The sequence below is a fragment of the Capsicum annuum genome, chromosome 6 (genome assembly GCF_002878395.1).
Source record: "Capsicum annuum cultivar UCD-10X-F1 chromosome 6, UCD10Xv1.1, whole genome shotgun sequence".
In the NCBI taxonomy this organism is placed as follows: domain Eukaryota; kingdom Viridiplantae; phylum Streptophyta; class Magnoliopsida; order Solanales; family Solanaceae; genus Capsicum; species Capsicum annuum.
In genome coordinates this window covers 40,955,727-40,979,682 of record NC_061116.1, presented here as the reverse complement: position 1 = coordinate 40,979,682, position 23,956 = coordinate 40,955,727, and the positions used below count along the sequence as shown (strand labels likewise).

Below are 23,956 nucleotides of genomic sequence, written 5' to 3'. Positions count from 1 at the left end.
TGTAAGATTTAACCAGAACTTTTCCTTTTCTCTCACCTATCGTTTATCTTTCATGGTAGTAAATTCGGTTCACCTTTTTGGTGAAACTAATGGCAAACATCAACAAGGATGACCTTATGGCTTTAATTGTCCATGTCACGACCTGATTTCTGAGTCATGCTGGCACCTACCTTATACCACCGATTGGTAGTAAGTCAAAGCATAGTCTGGAGCAATAAGCAATGGGCTAACTTGCTTAAATGTCAGAAATATGCAAGTAAAAGCTTACAAGCAACAAATTACGGAATAATAAATAAATAGAAGATAAATAAGAAAAATAAAAAATCCCATGACCTAGTAGTGTTGGTACAAGAGCCACTAATCCATAAGAATACAAGTACAAACATAGTCAAATATACATCATTCTCGAAAATAGAATGACTAAGCAAAATATAGAATATAGAGAAAAGTTTAACTTCGGCTCCGAGAGCTCACCTTGTTTCCAAACTCTGGCTCGCACGATTTCAACGTCAACAACGATAATTAGTACTTGGATATATACCAAAAGAGTACAAAAGTGTAGTATGAGTACCAAAGTCATGGGTACCCAGTAGGCATCATTGCTCGACTGAGCTAAATCATAACATAAATATAATAAAATGCGAGATAAATAAGCTAAGTCAACATAAGAGGAAAAACCTGAAATAATGTTCCAAATACTGTAAATAAATAGTTGGGATAACAATATTAAAAGAAACATAGCTACCACTATAAAACTGGCTCCCATAAATCAAGAAGTGCATAAAAGTAAATAACCCAATGCGGGCCTCTATAATCTCAGAGGGTGCAATCAAGATAAGAAATAGCCAAAATTATACTAATTAGTCATATCTCAAAATCAAGATTGTGGATCCTTCTATACTGTAAACACCGGACTCGAACCGGTTCTATAACTGTTGTAAGCAACCTCTTGATGCCGGACTTGAACCGAAACTCATATATCATTCGTCGGACTTGAGCCAAAACTCATATCATGAACAATGCCAGAATTAAATTGGTCTTAAGGTTATAAATCTTCGAACTCAAACCAGAACTAGTATCATCAAGTATAAATATCCCATAAATCATCATGAATCTAAACCTCCTCAATCTCTAAAATGTAAATTTAGCTGATGTAACACTTCTAGTAAGTCTACAAAGGGCTGCTAGTAGTCTTTGCCTAAGATGGGTCGAAGGGGCCCACTTCTAATCCCTAAAAATCATTCTAAGGTAAATTCTACTCAAAACTAGACTATGGTATCTAATTTCACTACTAGATATTAAATAAGCCACATTTTATCCTAAGATAGCAATTCTACCTAAAGAATGAATAGCTAAGTCAATTGTGCCTAATCACGACCTCTAAATAGGATAATTAATGCAGTTCACAACAAATGCAACTCCAAATCCTAATTTTCAACCAATATCTAGCACAATATCATAAATATACTATAATTTAACACAATCTATGATAAAGGTAAACCTAGCCTACCTAGACGCCGAATGAAGCCTAGTGAAGTCTATTAAATCATCGATTTCTCCTTTCGAGAAACTTTTGCATGATGCCACGATATCAAAATAATAAACTACTCATTAGTACCAGAATAACAATACCATATTGCGTATCTAAGCTTTGGTCCCAAAATTAAGTCAAAATTTCATATGGACCCCACTTATGGAATCTCACTTTTGAAACTATCAACATGTTCCTTTATGCTTAAGGAATATTTACCCTTAAGAATGGGTAAATTCTGAGCTCAAATGATGCAAAAATCAGCCTATCGTAGTCTAGGAATTTTAAAAATAAATGGAGGAATAACCACGAATTAAAGGGGAACTTATCAAGATTTTGATGAAGGAATAAGAAATCCGAGCTCACAAATACCCCAAAATTTCTTAATAATATTCTTCCTAATTTTTCACACTCTTTAGGCTTTTCACTCTTGAGACTTGTGAGAAAATGGTAGAAAAATCGGGTAAGTAGGGTATTTAATGCCTCCTAGGTGCCCTTAAGTGGACACTTGACCGCTTAAGCGGTCATCACTAAAAAGGCCAAGTATCGCTAATGTGGTAACCGCTTAGCATGGAAGACCGCTAAAGAGCCCAGCTGGCTGCTAAAGCGCTCGAGGCCATTTTAGCGAATGCACCAGCTGGGTGTACCAGCTGAGACTCAAAAAATTTCTAAGTCTTCACCGATCCCTCAGAATTTATTCGAAATCTCGTGAATGTAAGTAACCTATGCTACCATATCAAATTTGACATTTTGGACTCAGTGGATCAGTCAAAATTTCCATCCAAGGTTATTTCGATGAATAGTGGGCCCTACACCCAAGGGCTATTTTTATCAAATTCTGACCAATAGCCAAAAATGAGTCTTAAACCTTCGAAACCCAAATGGAAGGCACACCTTACCTAAATTTAATGTTTTGGAGCTGATGGAACTATCATAATTGGTATACACTTGCCGGATAGCCAATTATTACCATCGAATACTTCAAAATAAGAAATTAACTCTAAAAATCGACTGAACTGTCTGATAACTAAACTATCAGCTCTATCAAATCATAAATGACTTGGGGTAGCTATAGGAAAACTTTAAATAGCGAAAGTGCGTGGAAATGCAGAAAATGACCTAGAGGGGCTTACGGTATCCACTACTAAAAGAACTTTGGTCTACAAAAGTAAAGGGTTAGGGTGTACCTGAAGGCTCGAATAGTTAAAGATACTAGTCTCACATCTCTCTCTCGATCTCCCAAGTAGCCTCCTCTACTAGGCGGTGTCTCTACTGAACCTTAACCACTGGAATCTCTCTAGAGGGAAACCACTTGAGATCCTTGGCTAATATGAACACTGGCTCCTCCACGAAGGTCAATCTCTTATCCAACTGAATTGAGTTCTACCAAAGCACATGAGACTCATCGATATGTATTGTCGCAATATAAAAACATGGAAAATCGGATGAACAATAACAAAATATGGGGGTAAGTCTAACTCATAAGCATATCTCTAACTGTGCAAAGTATCTCAAAATGTCCAATATATTTGGGACTGAGCTTGTCTTACCTCTCGACCTTATCACACCCTTTATATGTGATACTCAGAGAAATACTCAATCTCCAACTCCAAACCTCAAGGCATAAAGTCTATGCTCTGCATAAGCCTTCTGCCTACGCCGAGCTTCCCTCAGCCTATCCCGAATAACCTGACTTTATCCAACGACTCCTAAAGTAATTCAGTATCACGGGGTCTAATCTCAGAGGTCTCAAACCGTCCAATTAGAGATTGATACTGTTTACCATATAATGCCTCAAATAGTGACATCTCAATACTCAAAGGGTAGCTATTATTATACGTGAACTCTCCCAAAGCTAAGAGTTGCTCCCACTGACCTCCAGAATCTATAACATAGGCTCGGAGTATATCCTTTAAGAACCTGAATAGTATGCTCCGACTGGCTATTGATCTGATGGTGAAAGGTTATGCTAAGATCCACCTGGGTACCCCATTCTTCCTAAAAAGCTCTTTACAAGCTAGAAGTGAATATCGAACCTCGATCTGAAATGATAGATATAGGCACTTAATGCAGGCAAACTGTCTCACAAACATAGCTATGGGCTAACCTCTCGGTAGTAAAGTACATCTAAATAGAGTGAAATATGCCAACTTGGTTAATCAATCTACAATAACCCAAATACCATCAGAACCACGAGAGGTGCGAGGTAAACCACTAATAAAATCCATGGTGATTCGCTCCCACTTTTACTCGGGAATAGGCAATCTCTAAATCAGGCCACCAGGCCTCTAACTCTCGGTCTTCACTAGTTGCAACATAGGAACGAGCTACAAAGTCATCCACATCTTTTTTCATACCACACCACCAATAATGTTATCTTAAATCTCTATACATCTTAGTTGTACCAAGGTGAATAGAATATCTGGAGTTGTGAGCCACGTGCAATATCATCTGAATTAGGTCACCAACCCTAGGAACACAAATGCAACCATCATATCTTATAATACCTTTAAAGTCTATGGTATCCCTTTTGGACTCACCACTGAGCACCTGATCACGGATAATACAAAGTATCATATCCTCAAACTGGCGACTCTGAATCTACTCAAGTAAGGTAAACATCACCTCAACACTAGTAAAAATCCTCCTGGGGTTAGAGATATCAAGTTGCACCATCAAGTACTGGATGTCCCATGCCAATGACCTTAGAGAAACTGAGATAGAAGTCAAGCTACCAATATTGATTGCCTTCTGGATCAAGGCATCTGCGACTACGTTTGCCTTGCCCGAATGGTATAAAATAGAGATGTCATCACACTTAAGTAACTCCATCCATCTGCGCTGCCTAGAATTAAGCTCTCTCTAGGTCAAAAAATGATAAAGACTATGATGATTGGTGTAGATCTTACAATGCACGCCATATAAATAATGCCTCTAAATCTTAAGTGCAAAAAATATATCCGCCAACTCTGAGTCATGAGTGGGGTAGTTGCACTCGTGCACCTTTAGCTCGCTCAATACATAAGTAATAACTTGACCCTACAACCCAAACCAACACCAGAAGCATAAGAATACACGATAAATAAACTCAATATCACGCTCAGGAGAAAGACTAGGTAAATCGATAAGGAAATTGATAAGTTATCAATTTAACGACTTGCTAGCATTTTTTTAGCTTAAATTATCATGCTTTTTCATTGACTTGATGTTAATCTCATATTTAATAATCATTTGTGCAGGTAAAGATTGAAAAGGAAAGATGAGCAAGCCGTTCAAGTCAACAAGAGGTCAGATGTGAAGAAAAAGAGCCATCTTCTTTCCATCTGCTTTGGATCTGCTCAAGCAGATCAAGAGTAAGGTGACATTTTTGTAATATTTGGAAAATGTGGAATTGGGACTTAAATAGGAATTTTTAGCTCATTTTCATTATCTTTCATCTATCATTGATCTTTGAACTTTATTGTACTACTCTTGAGTGAAGAATACATGCGAGTGATTCTCAATTGAAGGATTGATGCATTTTGTTGGAGATTTAAAGCTTTGATTTATATTCCCTTTATTTCTCATGGGTCAATTTAATGGAAAATTTTGGTATATCTTCACTTTCTCTCTCTATGAGTAGCTAATTCTTCATCTTGGGGTTATGGTTGAATAAGTTGTGATTATCGGTGGGTGTTGTTTATTTATCCTCCTAATTAGTTATTTGTTATGAGTTTTACATTTATCCCATGATGTAACTAATAATTGGGGGTCGCAAACCCCAATTACCTTTGAACCCATATCATCCTTAAAAGAGGGGATATGGGTGAGGAATAAATGTAAACAGTAACTTAAATTATTTCATTTGATAGTATCTCTTAGAAATAAGGATGTTAATTGAGGCAATAGATTGGTAAAATTATTACACTTATGAGATGTTCGCAAGAAACCAATGGTGAAATTTAGTATTTTATTGAAAGATTGACACTAATACCTCTAAATCTAGCCTACCCATGACTCCTGTCTAAATTTGGATAAATTCTCAATTACTCATAAATGAATTCACACCTAGAATTGCATAACCCCAAGGCCTATTCCCAATTGATTACACTCTTAGAATTTTCAATCTCAAGATAGTATTCTAAAAGCAAAGAAATTGGTACTTTAAAAACATTTAAACTAATTCCCCCATTTTACACATTATGAGTCAACTCCTAGTTAACTTTCAACACTCTCAAACTTTGAAATCCGTGTCTTCACTCCTTGTGGATTCGACCGCAACCTAAGTTGGGTTATTGCATTGACAACGATTGATTACACCCATTTAAAATTGTAATTTGAGCGTTATTAGAAACTCATAGACTATAGTAATAGAGTCACGTAAGGGAATCTCCATACTAACATCACTAATATAAATAAGATAAGACTCACAACCCCTCAAAATAAGTCTCTTAGCTCGAACATAAGAAATAATCCTTGTCGGCTTGCGGCTAATAGATCCCTGCCACACAGCCGGAGGTATGCCAGGCATGGCTAAGGTAATGTTCTTGGCAAAAAAATCCACCACCGCATGATAGGGGGATGACCAGTCCATGCCCAAAATCATATCAAATCCATCATGTTTACTACAATAAGATCAACTCGAGCATCAAACTCTTAAACAGTCACCACATCTGATCTATAAACTCGATCCACTACTAATGAATCACCCATGGGAGTATATACATATAACATCACAAATAAAGAATCCCAAGATAACTTTAATTGCGAGGCATAATAAGCAGATACATAAGAATAAATGGATCCCAAATAAAATAAAGCAAAGGTCGATTGATGGCACACTAAAATCATACCTATAATAACAACATCCAAAACTCTACCTCAGGTCTATTAGGTACGACATACAACTGACCTCGCTCGCCACCTAGTTGGGCTCTTGATCGATCACCTGTCCTACCCGCCTAAGGACCTCCACGAGCACCCTAGGTACCACCTCGATGACTATGCATACCACCTCTAATTAAAGGCGGCATTGCCTTAATAGGCTAAATACTCTGAGCTGTAGGAACCACCAATCCACGCTTAAGACACTCTCTAAGAAAATGGTCATAGGCTCTATAATCATAACACATTACAGGTGCTGTACTGAACCCAAAAGATCTAGCTGACCTAAAATAACCACTTTAGCTAGAATACCCAGAAGATGGACCTCTTGGAGGCTGACCAATACTCTAGCCAGGATGATCACTGTAACTAGACTTGCCTTCATTGGTAAGATAAAGTATGGAATAAATGGGACTACTAGACTAACCCTGTTACTGAAAGACTGACGTGGAGGGTACCTACTTGAAAACTACTACCTTTGGACTGTGAGCCACGCCTGCTCCCATTGAAACTGCCTTGATAAAGCAACCTCTTATCGCTACCTCCTTAGGCCTGGTGATACATCTCCCTCATAACTTGAGCATGATCATAAACCTCAGCAAAAGATCTACCAGCCATAACCAAACTCTATATATCCATGCGGAGAGAAACCAAACACTTTTATTTTCGGTAGGCGAGATAGATATAGCAATTTTGGCTAACTTATAGAATCGAGCCTCATACTTCACAAAAACTATAGAACATTGCTCCAACCTTGAGAACTAGTCCTTCAAACAATCTCTAAGGCTACGAGGTATATACTTCTCCAAGAAAACCTTAGAAAACTGAGTCCATGATATCAAAGGATATCCAACTGGCCTATAATCAAGATAACCTCTCCTTCAATGTAGAGCTATTAAATGCAACTAAAAAATAGTGTTGTCTATACCATGAATCTAAATTAGCCCAAAATTTGGAGCCTATCCTTGTAAGCATCCAAGAACTCATAAGCATCCTCACTTGGTGTCCTAAAAAACCTAGGCAGAGTCAATATCAAGCATATACCTAACATCTTATACTCTTCAACAAACCTGGCAGGCTGGGCGACTAACGGCACCAAAGAATCTTAACTCTAGAAGCTGCAAATACAGGTTGCACTCTTGCCTTAGTACCACTCTAATCTGCAGACTAAGCACCATCAGACGGTGTACCACCAACTAAACCCAGGAGCTAAACCAATGCATCCCTAAGCAGTAATAAACAAATAAACTCAAGTAGAGCCTAGCCTAGCCCCTGGTCCACTATTGGCTAGGGTGGAGGAATCTCTGGTGTGCCTGCAAGAATAGGGTCTGGTAAGGCTCCCTATCTTGATCTCTGGCTGAGGCTATATCTCTTAATTTTCCTCGACCTCTAGGTCATCCATGTGTCCTGGTAGGATCTCTAGTTGCAAACTCAGAGTCCTCATCTCTTGTAGCAGTAGCATGCATCCTAGCCATTTATGAAAGAGTGAAACCAAAGAAATATTAGAAACCAACTCAGTCTCTTAGCATAAAATAAGTGAAAAAAGTGATGATCTCCTAAGAATGTCCTATAGCCCACCGAAGATAAAAATCGGACGTCACCATTTTGATCTGCGGGTCTCTACTAGATACTTGATCTTGTACCAACAATACTGGCAAACTTGGAGCTCTGATACTAATTTGTCATGACCTAATTTTTGAGTCATGATGGGACTTACCTTATCCCACTGATAGTTAAGACAAACTACTTTCCGAAGCTATAAGCAATGGTCTAACTTGATGAAAAATAGCGTAAATGTCAAAAATATGCAAGTAAAAGGCTTGCAAGCAATAAATCATGAATATATAAGTAAACAACAAATAAATAATAGAAATAACAATATCCTACAACCTAGTAGTATCGGTATAAGAACCACTAATCCAATAGAATACAAGTACAATTAATAGTCAAATATATATCAGTCTCAAAAATGAAAAGACTAAGCAAATCACAAAAGGTGGAGAAAAGGTCAACTCTAGCTCCGAGTGCTCACCCTATCTCTGAACTCTGGCTCGCACAATCAAAACATCAACGGTGGCAACTAGTACTCGAATCTACACCAAAAGGGTACAGAAGTGTATTATGAGTACCAAAGTCATGGGTACTCAGTAGGTATCATTTATCGATTGAGCTAAATCATAATATAAATATAATAAAATGTGAGATAAATAAACTACGTCAACGTTACAGGAAAAACCTGAAATGATGCTCCAAATACTGTAAATAAATAGCCGAAAAAACAATATTAAAAAAAATATAGCTATCACTATAAAACTGGCTCCCATAAGCCAGGACATGTGGAAAAATAAATAACCCAATGCGGGCCCTTATAATCCAGAGGGTGAAACCAAGATCTAAAATTATACGAATTAAACATATCTCAAAATCATAACTATGGATCCTTCCATACTGTAAACGCAGGACTCAAACCAGTTTTATAACCATCGTAAGCAACCTCTCGATGCTGAACTTGAACCAAAACTTATATTATCATTTATTGTACTTGAACCGAAACTCATATCATGAATAATATCAGAATCAACCTGGTCTTAGTGTCATAAATCGCCGAACTCGAATTGAAACTAGTATCGTCTTCCAAGTACAAATATCTCATAAAGCATCATACATATAAACTTCCTAAGCTCTAGAATGTAAATTTAGCGGATGTAATACTTCCAATAAGTCTACAAGGGGCTACTAGTAGTCTTAGCCTAAGGTGGACTGAAGGGGCCCACTTTTAATCCCCAAAAATTAATATAAGGTAAATTCTACCTCAAACTAGACTAAGGTGTCTAATTTAACTACTAGATATTAAATGAACTATATTTTAGTCCTAAGATAGACATTCTGCCTAAAGCATGAGTAACTAAGTCAATTTCGCCTAATTACGACCTCTAAATAGGCTAATTAATCCAATTCAAGACAAGTGTAATTACAAGTCCTAATTCCTAATCCACATCTAACACAATATCATAAATATACTACATTTTAGCCTAATCTATGAGAAAGATAAGCCTAGCCAACTTGGACGCTGAAGAAAGTTGGTGAAGTCTGCTAAATCATTAATTTCTCCTTTCAAAAATCTTTCGCATGATACCACGCTATTAAAATAATAAACTACTCATCAATACGAGAACAACAATATCCATATTGTATTTTTATGCTGCGGATCTAAAACCAAGTCAAAATTTCATATGGGACTCGCTTGCAGAATCACACTTTTGAAATCATCAACACGTCCCTCTATGCTCAAGTAATATTTATTACAAGAATGGATAAATTTTGAGCTCAAACGATGCTAAAATTTCGAGACAAATTAAACGAGAACTTACCAAGATTTTGATGAAGGAATGAGAAATTTCGAGCTAAAAAACACCCCCAAAATATACTAATAATGTTCCTCCCAATTTCCCACACTCTCTAGGGTTTTCACTCTTGAGACTTGTGAGAAGATGGGAGAAAAATCAGGTAAGTAGGGGATTTAATGCCTCCCAGATACCGCTTAAGTGGTACCCGCTTGGCATGGCAGACTGCTATAAAGTGCCCAGTTGGCCACTAAAACGGCCTTCGCTAAAGCGCCCAAAGGGCCGCTTTAGCGGATGCACCAGCTGAGACTTGAAAAATATTCAAGTCTCCACCGACCCCTCGAGATTCATTTGGAATCCCATGAATACAAATGAACTATGTTACCCTATCAAATTTGACATTCTAGACTCAATGACACAGTCAAAATTTCTATTCGAGGTCTTTTCAACAAAAAGTGGGTCCCACACTTTGGATCCATTTTTATCAAATTCCAACCAATAGCCCGAAATGAGTCTGGAAGCCTTAAGACCCGAAGCAAAGGTCTCCCTAGCCTAAATTTAATGTTTTGGAGATGATCGAGTTTTTAGAATTAGTTTACGAGGTCGTTAAAATGAAGTTTTTGTCCAATACCCAATTCTTACCAACGAATACTTCAAAACAGGGAATTGACTCTAAAAGCTAAACGAACTGCTTGGTAACTGAATTGTCATCTCCAGTAAGTTATAAATAACTTGGGGCAGCTATAGAAAAACTCTAAACAATGAAAATGCATGGAAATGCACAAAATGACCTAGAGAATCATTACACAGAAACTCTTGCCCATAGCACCCTTTGGACATTTTTGAATTTGAATTTCAAAATCCACAAACCCTAGCATTTGTCTCCGATAAATACTACTACATTATATCTTCAACAAAACTCAGCTTTGACACTCACAAGAACAATATGCACACGTCCAAGTTTTTGTTCTCAACCGCCATCTATACTTCTCAAGCTTTACCTTTTCCTCACCTCTTTAGAAATAGTCATTTCTTCTTTTTCTTTCATTAAACGACAACATATGTGCTCCAAAAGGATTTTGAATCCATTCGTAATGAGATAGTAGATTTGAGGTCGACTATTCTCTAGTTCACTGCCCCTCAAATGACCAGTGCTTCATCCTTTTCTTTTACTTGTTCTAACTATGAACGTATTGTTCTCTTACTTTAAAGGAGTTTAAATGCATGACATCGGATTTTATTATACTTTCCTGGTTGATTTTTTAAACATTAGATGAGATGTTCTTTTCTGTTATTAATAATTAGTTTTTACTAAAAAATATGAGTTGAAGTATTTCAGATGATAAGAATCTAGCTTATCAAGCATGTTCATTGGTTTACTTCGAATGATAGTTTGAATCAGATGATACATATGACCTGTTTTTTCTCGAACTATCATATGTATCGTGAATGTATATTAGGATAAGTAACTGAATATTATTTGATCTTTAGGTGCGAACTTTGTTAGGTTCGTATTTTTACAAATCAATACTTTGTTTAATATGCGCCACGTTACCTATCTTCTCTTGTTGTGGTAAATATGCATGATAGATATACATCCAGGGCTTAGAAGTATGTGACCCCAGCTATAAAAGAATTATGTATCTTTGAAAACTGAAGGTAGCCTTAGTAGCATGACTATATTCTTATTAGGACCCTTGACTCTATTGAACACAGTTCAGATTTATAATGGTGTGTGAAGTATTTGTCTTTTATTTAATCACGAAGAAAAACTTTCAGTAAAAAACTAACGTAGCCTCACAATTCACATTGATTATTGGTGAACTTGTGTACTTTTGGTGAATATCAGGTGTTATTTTTCAAAGGTATTTTTTAAAACATATACAGTCAGACACACGACACATCACAAGTATTTAGATTTTAGCTAAGTTCTTCTTGATTTAGTTTTTGAATTTATTTTAATTGAGTAAATTGTTACAGAAACTATTAAAATTGTTCTAGAAGTAGTAGAACATTTACAAATAGAATTAAGACTTCTCTTGATTGAGTAGGCAATTAGAGCATCATTTTCTACTTGTATAATATCTCGTATTACTTTTAACTATAAAAATAGGACTAAATTGTTATGCTTCAAAAGATACTCAAAGTTAAGAGAACACCTTTTTAAATTTACCGTTTGATAATCTAACCAGTTCGAGTTTGAAATGTCTAAAAAGACACTCAAAGAATTGAAGAAATCTTATAAAGCCAATGTTATAAACATGATTGATCTAATTGAAGTCAATTAGACAAATATAAAAAGTAGAAAGTGATAGAGTTGTGACCCGAATTTTGTTGATCCGGCCCAGAAAGTTTCGCGGTGCAGCCCATGTTTGTGATTTTCAATTGGGTCTGTGGTGGTAGCGTAGTGATCAGGCCGATAGGCCCGTAGACCTTTATGTTTTTTGGGCCTAGGACTTTTTTTGTATGCACATATTATATAAGTGCATTTAGTGGGTTGTTTTGGGGTATCCAAAAAATACGCATTCTCCACATTGTACTCCTCTCCTTTCATTATAGTGAAACATCCTCTACATCTGCCCGTGGTTTTTCCCGCAAGGGTTTTCACGTAAATCTGTGTGTTCTTGTTTTTCTTTCTGCTTGTGGTTTGCTTTATTTCTGCCTGATTCCTAACAAACTGGTATCAGAGCCTGTTCGATTGTTTTCTTGGGGATGAAAACCATGAAGTATAATATTCTGCTATTAGATCGCAACACCAGATTTTTGTTATGGCAGGTTAAAAAGCGGGTTGTGCTCGCCCAGATGGATTTGGACGATGCTTTATCAGGGTTTGAGAAGATGCCCTCATCGTGGACGGACGAGGAAAAACGACGTAAGAATTGGAAGACTCTATCTCAGATCCACCTTCATTTATTCAATCAGATTCTACAGATATTTTGAAGGAGACCACAGCAGCTGCGTTGTGGTTGAAACTGGAATCGTTGTGTATGATGAAGAGCCTAACAAGTAAGTTGCATCTCAAGCAACGACTTTATTCCCATCGTATGTCTGAGGGTGTGTCCTTGGAGGATCACCTATCTGTATTTAAAGAAATTGACTCTGATTTAAAGACTCTAGAGGTTAAGTACGATGAGAAAATTTTAGGGTTGATTTTGTTGTGTTCGTTGCCTGCATCATACACGACCTTTAGGGATACGATTTTATATAGTCGTGATACCTTAACGATTGATGAAGTCTCTGATGCATTTTTTTCTAATGAGAAGATGAAATATCTTGTGAATGGGTCGGAGACTCACGGAGATGGTCTTATTGTTCGAGGAGGAAGGACTCATAAGAGAAATTCTGAGGGTGATGACAGGAATAGGTCAAAATCCAGAAACATAAATAAAACCTGTAATTACTACAAGAAGAAGGGTCATATCAAATTCGAGTGTTAGAAGCTACAAAATAGAGAGAAAGGAGAAGCTCCAAACCAAAGAAAAACCAACTAGAGAAGTCTGGTGAAGCCAGTTTTGTGGAAGATGGAGGTAGTGATGGAGAACTCTTGGTAGTTTCTAATGGTAACTCCAAACCCTATAAGGATTTGATTCTTGATTCAGCTTGCACATTTCATAGGTGTCGTAATCGGAATTGGTTTACAACATATGAAACAGTCTCTAAAGGTGCTGTGTTGATGGGAAATAACACACCGTATAAGATAGGTGGTATTGGAACAATCAGGATCAAGTTGTTTGATGGGGTTGTGAGAATACTTGGTGATGTGCGGTATGTCCCAGACCTAAAGAGAAATCTTATTTCCTTGAGTATTTTTACTTTGAACAGTTATAGGTACAGTGGTGAAGGTGAGTCTTGAAGGTTACTAAAGGTGCTCTTGTTGTAATGAAGGGACATAGAAAGTTTGCTAATTTGTATGTCCTGCAAGGTTCTACTGTTACAGGTGATACAACTGTTTCTACCTCCTTTCTATCAGAAAGTGATGTTGCTAAACTTTGGCATATGCGTCTGGGGCATATGAGTGAAAACAGGATGGATAAACTAAGCAGGAGAGGAATTCTTGATGGGCAGAGTATTACCAAACTAGAGTTTTGTGAGCATTGCATTTTTAGGAAGTAGAAGAGAGTCAGATTCACTAAATGCATCTACTCAACTAAAGGCACACTTGATTATATTCATTCTGATCTCTGGGATCCTTCTAGAGTACCTTCTAGAGAAGGTACGAATTATTTGTCAACTATTATTGATAACTATTCCAGAAAAGTTTGGGTGTTCTTCCTGAAGCAAAAGAATGATGTGTTGCTTACTTTCAAGGAGTGGAAGATTATGATTGAAAAGAAAATAGGGAAGCAGGTAAAACTCCTTCGTACTGATAATCGTTTAGCGTTCCGCTCTAATGAATTTTGCTCTGTGCAAGTCATAAGGAATTGTGAGGCACTTGACAGTTCATCATACTCTACAACAGAATGGTGTGGCTGAACGAATGAATAGGATTATAATGGAGAAGGTGCATTGTATGCTCTCTAATGCTAGTTTACCCAAGTCTTTTTAGGCCGAAGCTGCTTCCACAACTTTTCTTCTTATTAACCGCTCTCCCTTAGTCATGGTTTTTTAAAAAGACTCCATAAGAGGTATGGTCTGGTACTCCTGATAGTTATTCTGATTTGAGGATATTTGAATGTCCTGCGTATGCTCATGTTGATAATGGAAAGTTGGAACCTAGATTTGTCAAGTGCTTATTTATGGATTATAAGCCTGGTGTTAAAGGTTATAATCTTTGGTGTCCTAAAAGCAGAAAGGTTATAATTAGTAGGGATGTTGTGTTTGATGAAACTACCATACTTCGGGCTCCCTCCGAATCTAGTGCTTCGCCCCCAGTTGAGCTTAGCGACATGAATCAGCAAAAGTCATTCACCCACGTTGAATTGCAAATTAGAGCAAAGTCTACACCAATTCCTACTTCTCAGTCTAGCTCGAAGATACAGAGTGGTACTATTTCTTCTACACCAGATATTAGACCTCCTCAGAAGTATGCTGAAGCTGATTTAGTTGCTTATGCATTAAATGTAGCAGAAGGTATTGATTTCGGTGAAGAACCTTCTTCTTACTTAGAGGCAGTTAGTTGTGATGATTCTGACCGATGGATGATTGCTATGCAGGAGGAGATGGAATAACTTCATAAGAATGACACATGGGATTTGGTGAGATTGCCTAAAGATAAGAAAGCTGTCCGTTGTAAGTGGATATTCAAAAAGAAAAAAGGAATATTGGGAGTTGAAGATGCTAGGTACAGAGCAAGACTAGTTGCTAAAGGTTACAGTCAAGTTCCAGGTGTTGACTTCACAAATATGTTTTCTCCAGTTGTAAAACATAGTTTGATTCGAGCCTTGCTTAGTATTGTTGCCATGCAAGATCTTGAGCTTGAACAGTTGGATGTCAAAACTGCATTCTTACATGGAGAACTTGAGGAGGATATCTATATGCAGCAACCAGAGAGTTTGGTAGTCTCAGGAAAGAAGGACTATGTATGCTTGTTGAAAAAGTCTCTTTATGGCTTAAAACGGTCTCCTATACAGTGGTATAAGAGGTTTGAATCTTTTATGACCTCTCATATGTTTCGGAGTAGTAGTTATAATAGTTGTGTCTGCTTCAAAGAGGTGAGTGATGGTTCGTTTGTGTATCTTTTCTTGTATATTGATGATAGGTTGACTGCAGCAAAGGATATGAGAGAGATAATAAAAGTCAAAGCCCAGCTTAGCAAGGAGTTTAAGATGGAGGATCTAGGAGCAGGAAAGAAGATTCTTGGCATGAAAATTATGAGGGATAGAGAGAAGTGTAAGTTATACTTGAGTTAGAAAAGGTATATTGAGAATGTGTTTCACAGGTTCAATATGCAAAATGCCAAGCCTGTAGTACTCCATTAGTAGCTCACTTCAAACTCTCGGCCACTTTATCTCCAAAGACAGATGATGAGCGTGACTATATGTCTCGAGTTCCATACTCTAGTACTGTCGGGTTTCTTATGTATGCGATGGTGGTTTTCCAACCAGATTTATCTTATGTCGTTAGTGCAGTTAGCAGATATATGGAAAATCCTGGCAAAGAACATTGGAAAACAGTTCAATGGATTTTCAGATACTTGCATTGATTTGCTGATGTTTGTTTGCAGTTTGGGCGAAATAGAGATGGAGTAATTAGGTATGTTGATTGTGATTTTGCAGGAGATCATGATAAAAGGAGATCCCCTGCAGGCTATGTTTTCACCGTTGGTAGTTGTGCTATTAGTTGGAAATCTACCTTACAGACTACGATTGCGCTGTCAACTACGAAGGCAGAGTATATGGCTATTAGAGAGGCTTTCAAGGGAGCTATTTGGTTGAAGGGTCTTTTTGGTGAACTTAGCAAAGACTTACAGATTACTACGGTTTTTTGCGACAGTCAAAGTGCTATCTTCCTTATGAAAGATCAGATGTTTCACGAAAGGACAAAGCGCATCAATGTTCGGTATCAATTTGTGTGTGAAATTATTGCTCGTGGTGATATTGTGGTGAGCAAGATTAGTACTCATGATAATCCTGCTGATATGATGACCAAGACACTACCAAGTGCCAAGTTTGAGCATTGCTTGGACTTGGTTAGTGTTAGATGTTAAGATGTTCCCTTAGGGACTTTTGTGGAAGAGGTGGAGAGTTTGTCTTGAAATGGATTTGAGTTTTGAATTAGAATTCGTGTTAAGGTGGAGATTGTTAGAGTTGTGACCCGAATTTTGTTGATTCGGCCCAGAAAGTTTCGCGGTGCAACTCATGTTTGTGATTTTCAATTGGGTTTGTGGTGGTAGCGTAGGGATCGAGCCGATAGGCCCGTGGACCTTTATGTTTTTTGGGCCTAGGACTTTTTTTGTATGCACATATTATATAAGTGCATTTAGTGGGTTGTTTTGGTGTATCCAGAAAATACACATTCTCCACATTGCATTTGCCCGTGGTTTTTCCCGCAAGGATGTGTGTTCATGTTTTTCTTTCTGCTTGTGGTTTGCTCTATTTTTGCCCGATTCCTAACAGTAAGTAACTAAAAATTTAGTTATCTACAACCTACTCTTTCAATCACAATTGCATTAACCATAATTTTAGAAAATAGTACAACATTGAAAATATATGCATATAGATTGCAAAAGTTTAACAAAAAAATATTAAGAAAATTTCAATTAACACTAATAATAAATACATAATACAACTTTGTTACGGCTTAAAAGCACTTTTTTCCAATAATCTTGCAAGCCACCATACTTTTTTTAAAAAATAAATAAATTGGCCTCTGTATCCAAGTTTATTTGTGTTGAAGTTGTGTATCCTCATTACTACATAACAACAATCTAAAAATTTTCATTCGATAAATATGTACATATTTTTTTTTCTTAAAAGTTGGTATGAATATGTACAAATACACCGACGTCATATGAAAATAATGCAAAGTAAAACATTTTGGGACATGAAGTACATCTCCGTGATCTCTACAACCCCTAATCGAAATCTTGATAATAGACAGACGCTGCTTGCACAAAATCCAACGAGCGCACAAGAGTACATGCATGATACCTTATGGTGAAACTCAAGGAACCATTTTTGTTTTTGTGTCTATATCCTACTTATGTCACGACCAAAGATTAAGGTTGTCAACCAGTTAACTAAAACATAAAACTTATTCCTCCAGCTTACTACACGAGTCAGATATGCTGAACGCCAAACAAAAAAACTAGTGAATCCTGCTAGGGATACACCTTTTGCTTCCTGCAACACAAGTTAATTCTATGAATGAATAAGGTAAGAAACGAGATATATGAAAATAAGAGCTTCCGCTGGTAAAATTTGTGAAAAAATGTCTACTAATTAGAGGGGGCTGGGTGAGTTATAGTAATTAGTTCCAACCTGAGGCAATGAACAATGACAGGGATCAAAAGACTTGCTAGAGGTGCCGATGTACAAATAAATATTTTTTGATGTGAAATGGATGTATCATATATCATATATGTGTCTAGTCAATGAAGTGGAAGAAAGTCACGAGCATCATCCAATCAATGAGTAAGCTAACAAGTGTTATTATATAATAAACATAGGTAAAAGGATGTAGTCTAATAGCCCATGAAGTGGGTTAAAATAACATGAATTTGCACCATAAGATCATGATCAAGTTCACTCTTTAAGTTTCTTGTTCTGTTTTTAGCCTAGTGGGCTAAATTTCGCCTTTAAGAGGTAGTTGAATGAATTTTTCTTTTTGCAGACAAATTTAGCTCATTAGGCTTGTGCCTCGAAAAAAAAAGGTCATTTGTGCAAACGCACCTGAAAACCGTGGGAAGTTGGGGTTCAAATTCCAGCAAAGACAAAACTACTGAAATGTCTTTTCATGTGTCTAAGCTCTTGGTAGATATAATTACTCAGTATTTATGCTAGTGGGAGGTAGTAAGTGCTCGGGGTAAAGTGAAAGTACGTTCAAACTGGCACAAATACTACCATAATAACGAAAAGGAAAGTAGATTTAAAAAAATGAGGAAACCTTGCTCTCTCTGAGGTCCACAAGGGCCTTGTATCTTCCAATAGTAGCCATGCTTCCCAAATGTTTGTAGACAAATGGATCTCCAAAGTTCATGTTTTGTGCAGAATTGGCATGCCCTCCACCTTCTTTACCCACTTTGTTCAACAGACTTGCTAGATATTTTCCCTGCCTCTCTGCAACCTGATCAAACATACCAAGTATACAAAGACATTTAAAGACATTTACCTTAAAATTTTGTGACTCAAAACATAGAGGAAAGCCAGCATTGTGGTTGTGGATTTGACAGAACTCATAACTTATGCTCAAACCTATCTTTGTGCTAAAAGTTTTTTAATACATCCCACTCTGCTTCTATAAACACACAAGTATGTCAAAACATTGAAAAGATATTTAACATCAACCACACACATTAGAAAAACAATAAGCTACACAAAGAGCTTAATTACATAAGTTGTTACTTATGTGGCAACTATTGTCAATGTTGTTCGCATCCTTCAAAATGCCGCCTCATTTTGGTTTTGACACTCCAAATACTATTCATTTTGTGGAGGATCCAAACAAGGGTGGCGCGACATTTTTGGAGGATCCAAACAACATAGATTCACGGCATCGCATAATCAACGTAGAGGACATCACATGTCCCCTTGAACTAATAGGATAAGCAAATGGTACGTAATCTGTAATATCTAATGCTGCTAGTCTTAGGAGGTTTGGAATATTTGGATTCTTGTTCAACTTAAAACAGTGACGTTATCCTTTTTATTACGACGATATGCATCAAGAAACTTGCTGACATGCTGGGGATTTGAGGTGTAGTAGAAGTAGTTGTTCTATGCATTTAAAAAGAAGTCAGAAAAAAAGACGCTGTGATAGCCTACATCGCAACTACACAGATAAAACAGTTAAGTCAACATAACTTGACTACATTTGTGCAAATTCAGGTAAATATATGATGCAGAGAACTAGAACATAGATAATCAGCCTCACATTCAAAACAGTTTTTCAAATTTAGAACTCTGCCTATCCCAATGTTGAGAGTTAAAGTGAACGAACTATATGAATACTGTGTCAAAGTCTTGCATTATCTATATAACTTACTTGAGCCAGTGCTGGAAGCACTTGTCTGCCTGTACTTTCAAGAAAACCACTGCAATCACCAATTGAGTATACATCTTGTACTGATGGGACGCGTAACCATTCATCAATTCCAATCCTATTAATTCATGGAGAGTTATCAGTAAGGAACCAAACCTAATGAATAAAACAATACACACGAGCTAAGACCGGCTACTGTGCAGCTGTTCCTTCGCTCCTTATCTTAGAGCCTCCATTATTTTCTATTATTTGGTTATTCTTTATACTTCAGACAGTGAACAAAGGCCAATGAATCTTAAGAAGTTAAAGAGAAGAATTTATATAGGAAATTGTTGAGTGAAATGTCTACTTACCTTCCTTTAGCTTTTGGTATATCAAGTGAGTTGACAAAAGGTGAAGGGCCAACACCGGTAGACCACACTAATAGACCATAAGGGACTTCTGTGCCATCACTAAGAATTATCTTCTCTGGTTGCACATCTTGGACAAGGCCTCGTACAAGACGAACTCCTGACTGAAAATAAGATATTACTATAAACATAGGATCCAGGAATTCAATTTGGAGATGATATAAATGACTCATATTTCTTGGATGCTTGGTAGGATGTTCATACTTAAAGTAGTATTACAACAACAGTTTTTGTTAGTTATTGTTAGGATTGAAGGGGTGCCTTGGAGTAACTGGTAAAGTTGCTGCCATGTGACCAGGAGGTCACGGGTTCAAGCCTTGGAAATAGCCTTTGGTAGAAATGCTAGGTAAGGCTGCGTACAATACACCCTTGTGGTGGGCAGATCTAGGGGTTCCGTTGGGGGTTCCCGGGAACCCAGTAACTTTCGTATGGATCTAGTATTTATATAGAGAAATATAGTAAATATATAAAAATTATAAGTTGGGAATCCATAACCAAAGTGTGTTGTTGGTCTAGTGGAGTAGAGGGACTTGTAAAAATTTTATTGACCTTGAGGTTGTGGGTTCAAATCCCATTACTAACTATTGCACCGTTTATAATACTTCAAAAAACATTATACATCTTTTCACATTGCACAGAAGAAATTTAATCCTAGGCTGTCTTCATTCACACTACTCTGATAACAAAAGCATTTGACTGTCTGTGTGTGGGCTTTGTGTCAAAGTAGTGACATAGTTCTGTATTGTTTTAATATGATTGAATAGTAACATAAAGTCATACACCCTTACCTTTAAATAAAATCTCTCACCTTAGTCAACTGTTTAGTTGCATATGTACGCAGACGATCATCAAAGGAGGACAGTATCTCATTTGCCTGTCAATTAAAGATGCAGAGCTTAATTTTTTCAAGACTTAAACAGTGCTACTGCATTTAGACGAGCCAAAAGATGTCATACAGAGATGACAATAATTATAGAGACAAGCTTGCCTCAATCAACGTGACACGAATGTAGTCTTTGACATGAGAATATCTTTGATGAACATCCTTACGGATAAAGTCACTAAGTTCGCCACTGAACTCGACTCCTGTCGGACCACCTCCAACTACAACACAGTGTAAGAGTCGACGCTTTTCTTCCTCACTAACTCCTGCCTCGTCCATGACCAAAAGTGAGAAGAGATCATTCCATAATATAATTTAGATATCACATTGTTCGGATTATTTTCACATCAGATCATTTAACTTATCCAATATAACAGTACTAAAGCCTCAAAATCTTTTTGTCATAGTGAAGTAGCCAAACTATGTTCCATTTGCTCAGGAAATACAAATGATCGGAATTTACTAATGCAAAGACTCATGTGGCAAGTGAAAGTGAGAATCAGTCCACAATATACTTCAAATATCACATTGTTAGAATTAATTGTCACATCTAATTATTTTTATCTTATATAACAGTAAAGTTACAAAATTACTTTTTTTTTACTGTAAAGTAATCAAACTATGTGTGAATTTCTCAAGGAATACAAATACCTTGTTACTTGCCACATGAGGCTTTGCATGGAAAATTCAAGTGCTTTTTTATTTGTTTGAGCTCTGTATACATAGTTCGTTTACTTTAATATGATCAACAAATAGTTCGTATGAGTTTACTATTATATCAGGTGAAGTTAAGTGATTCGTACATGAAATCAACCCTTAGAGTATACTCATAAGAATCTCTAAATGAAAAGAACATATACCAGGAACATCAGACAACATGAGATTTAGAAGTAGTTTCCTCCGAATTTCCTGAGCATGGTAAACTTCACGAAGAAAAGTAGCGTGCTCGCTTACACCCTTAATTCCAAATGACAAAGCTTCTGCTCCAGATGCAATGACTAACTTGTCATATGAGATATTGAAATTCCACGGCTCCACGGTTTCAACTCCCTCTGTCACAGTTTGGCATTGTACCTACAAAGTACCATACATATTGCTAAAGAAACAACTGGGCAATAATCTAAAGTAAAAAATTGATACAATTTAATTGATACAACTTTCAAGAATTCATATTCATTTAGCTATTCGAAATTTAAACTACAATATAATCTCCTTACACTAAATTCACAACTAGTAGTATTTTTGAATTTTTTTCTTCAATCGCTAATATAATACGTAAGTTATATTAAACTCTAAAATTCCATAGTCAGGAAATCTAATAAGACTTGTTCTAATACTTGAATTCAAGCTACTACTTTGAAGTAAGGCTATGGGCTGTTTTGAGCTTAGTAGCTTAAGCGTACTTGCATGTTAAAGGGGTAAGTAAATTTAGGCTACCAAGTGGAACCACACCCTTTGAACTCTCCTAGGGTGTGCAGAATTGTAGAAAGTTCTGTTAGCGAATGCAATTCCCTTTCCAATAAGACTAATGAAGCCCTGCTGGACTTTAGGTGGAGTATTTTGAACTCTCGACACAATATAAAAGATGATACAAGCCTTTGTAAGCAACTCATTAAAATGCCAAAATACAGGGTAAACAGATGGACACAAATAATGGGATCTTAGGACAGAGAGTAGAAAAAGAATAATAGTAGCACCTAATATAGTGGTCGATGAAGTGGTATGAAAACCGTGAGGTCTCAGGTGGATAGAGTTTCTCGGTATCTATGTTGGTGGAAGACATTAGGTACCATGTGGAATTAGGTGTAGGCAAGATGGTCCGGACGCCACGATTATCAGAAAAAAAGAACAAGAAAAACAATAGCACTCAAGGGTATTGCCTAGTGATCAATGAAGTAGATTGAAAACCATGAGGCCTCCGGTGGAAACAGTTAATACCTGTGCTGGTGGAATGGGAGATAGTAGGTATCTTGTGAAATTAAGTGTGCCAAACTGACCCAGACACCACTATCATATACATAAGAAAAAACAACAATTTAAACAACCAAAAAGGAAAAGCAACAAAAGGAGCAAACTAGGCATACCGTATGATTATCAAAATCAATGGCACTGCAATTAGCAAGAAAGAAAAAAGAACTTGGTTCTCTTGAAATAGCAGGTTGAATCCTTCCAATTGGTTCAGCAACAGACCTAAACTCAAGAGTACCAACACAAGTAGATGCCAATAATGGAGTGAACACCATATGGTTCCTAGGAGACACACAAACAACATCATAAATGTTAGTGTCAATGTCCTTCATTAACCTACAACCTGCCCATCCAGAGCCTAACACGACCACCCTTGGCTTTTGGTCATTTTTTGTTGGTTCCAAACCAGCAACATGATGATTAGTAATCCCATTATTATTGGTAGAGTAGTCTTTAGTGAATTGTAGAAATTGGGTAAGTGAAGGTGAGACTAGTGGGGTCATAGATTTGTAAGATGATGATTGGTTCAAAATGGTAGAGGAGATTTTGATGAGATTCTTGAACCATGGCATTGTGTTAGAAATTTTCTACTTTTTAGTTGTTCATCCAATGCATGAAGAGTTAGATACTCAAGACTTGAGTTGCAGCAGTAACAGTAAGGAATAACAGAAGCCAAAACTAAATTTCATCCCAAATGATAAAAGAAAATGGATTTTGAGATTCTTCCAAAAAGCTAGCTCAGAGATTGTTCAAATTGTCCAAAATTCTATAAGCAGACAAAAGTTTACCACTTCAACCAATGGTACATTCATATGTGAACAACTGGTGTAAATAATATAGGCATAGTACATAGATATGAACCTTAACTTGGCAACTGACAACTCAAGACCACAACATTGAGAATGCACATCTAAGTATTTCTGTTAAAGATTGAAAAGAAAATCCACATTGGTGGTGGTTAATGAGATGAGTGGTCTCTTTATAAGGCTTGGGCAATCCTCCTCCTCATGAGCTAGCTTTTGGGTTGTGAGTTAGCTCCAAGGTACCATTTTAACATCCTATTAGAGTAGGGCCCATTCTCACCCAATGTTGGGTGTCTACGCCCAGTTAACCAGGCCTAGGCCTGGGCGTGAGGTGGGGTATTAAAGATTAAAAAGAAAGTCATCTTTATAAGGCTTGGACAATCTTTCTCCTCATGAGCTAACTTTTGGGGTGTGAGTTAGATCGCCCATTCTCACCTAATGTTGGATCCCCGATTTAAATTCGGGGAGATCGTAGGGCCCATTCTCACCCAATGTTGGGTGTCCACGCCCAATTA

At 37.0% G+C, this 23,956-nt stretch overlaps 1 protein-coding gene across 1 annotated transcript; it reads right to left on the bottom strand.

Annotated features, from left to right (window-relative positions):
* Positions 1-17,094: 17,094 nt before the first annotated feature.
* LOC107873416 (internal alternative NAD(P)H-ubiquinone oxidoreductase A1, mitochondrial) lies at positions 17,095-23,642 on the bottom strand. The gene is made up of 8 exons (XM_016720261.2): positions 22,755-23,642; positions 21,531-21,744; positions 20,776-20,936; positions 20,596-20,661; positions 19,731-19,891; positions 19,381-19,495; positions 18,283-18,462; positions 17,095-17,519 (listed from the first exon to the last, which is right to left on the bottom strand). Exons 1-8 carry the CDS (start codon positions 23,208-23,210, stop codon positions 17,367-17,369), a joined length of 1,506 nt encoding a protein of 501 aa, XP_016575747.2. The 5' UTR covers positions 23,211-23,642; the 3' UTR covers positions 17,095-17,366.
* Positions 23,643-23,956: the final 314 nt, after the last annotated feature.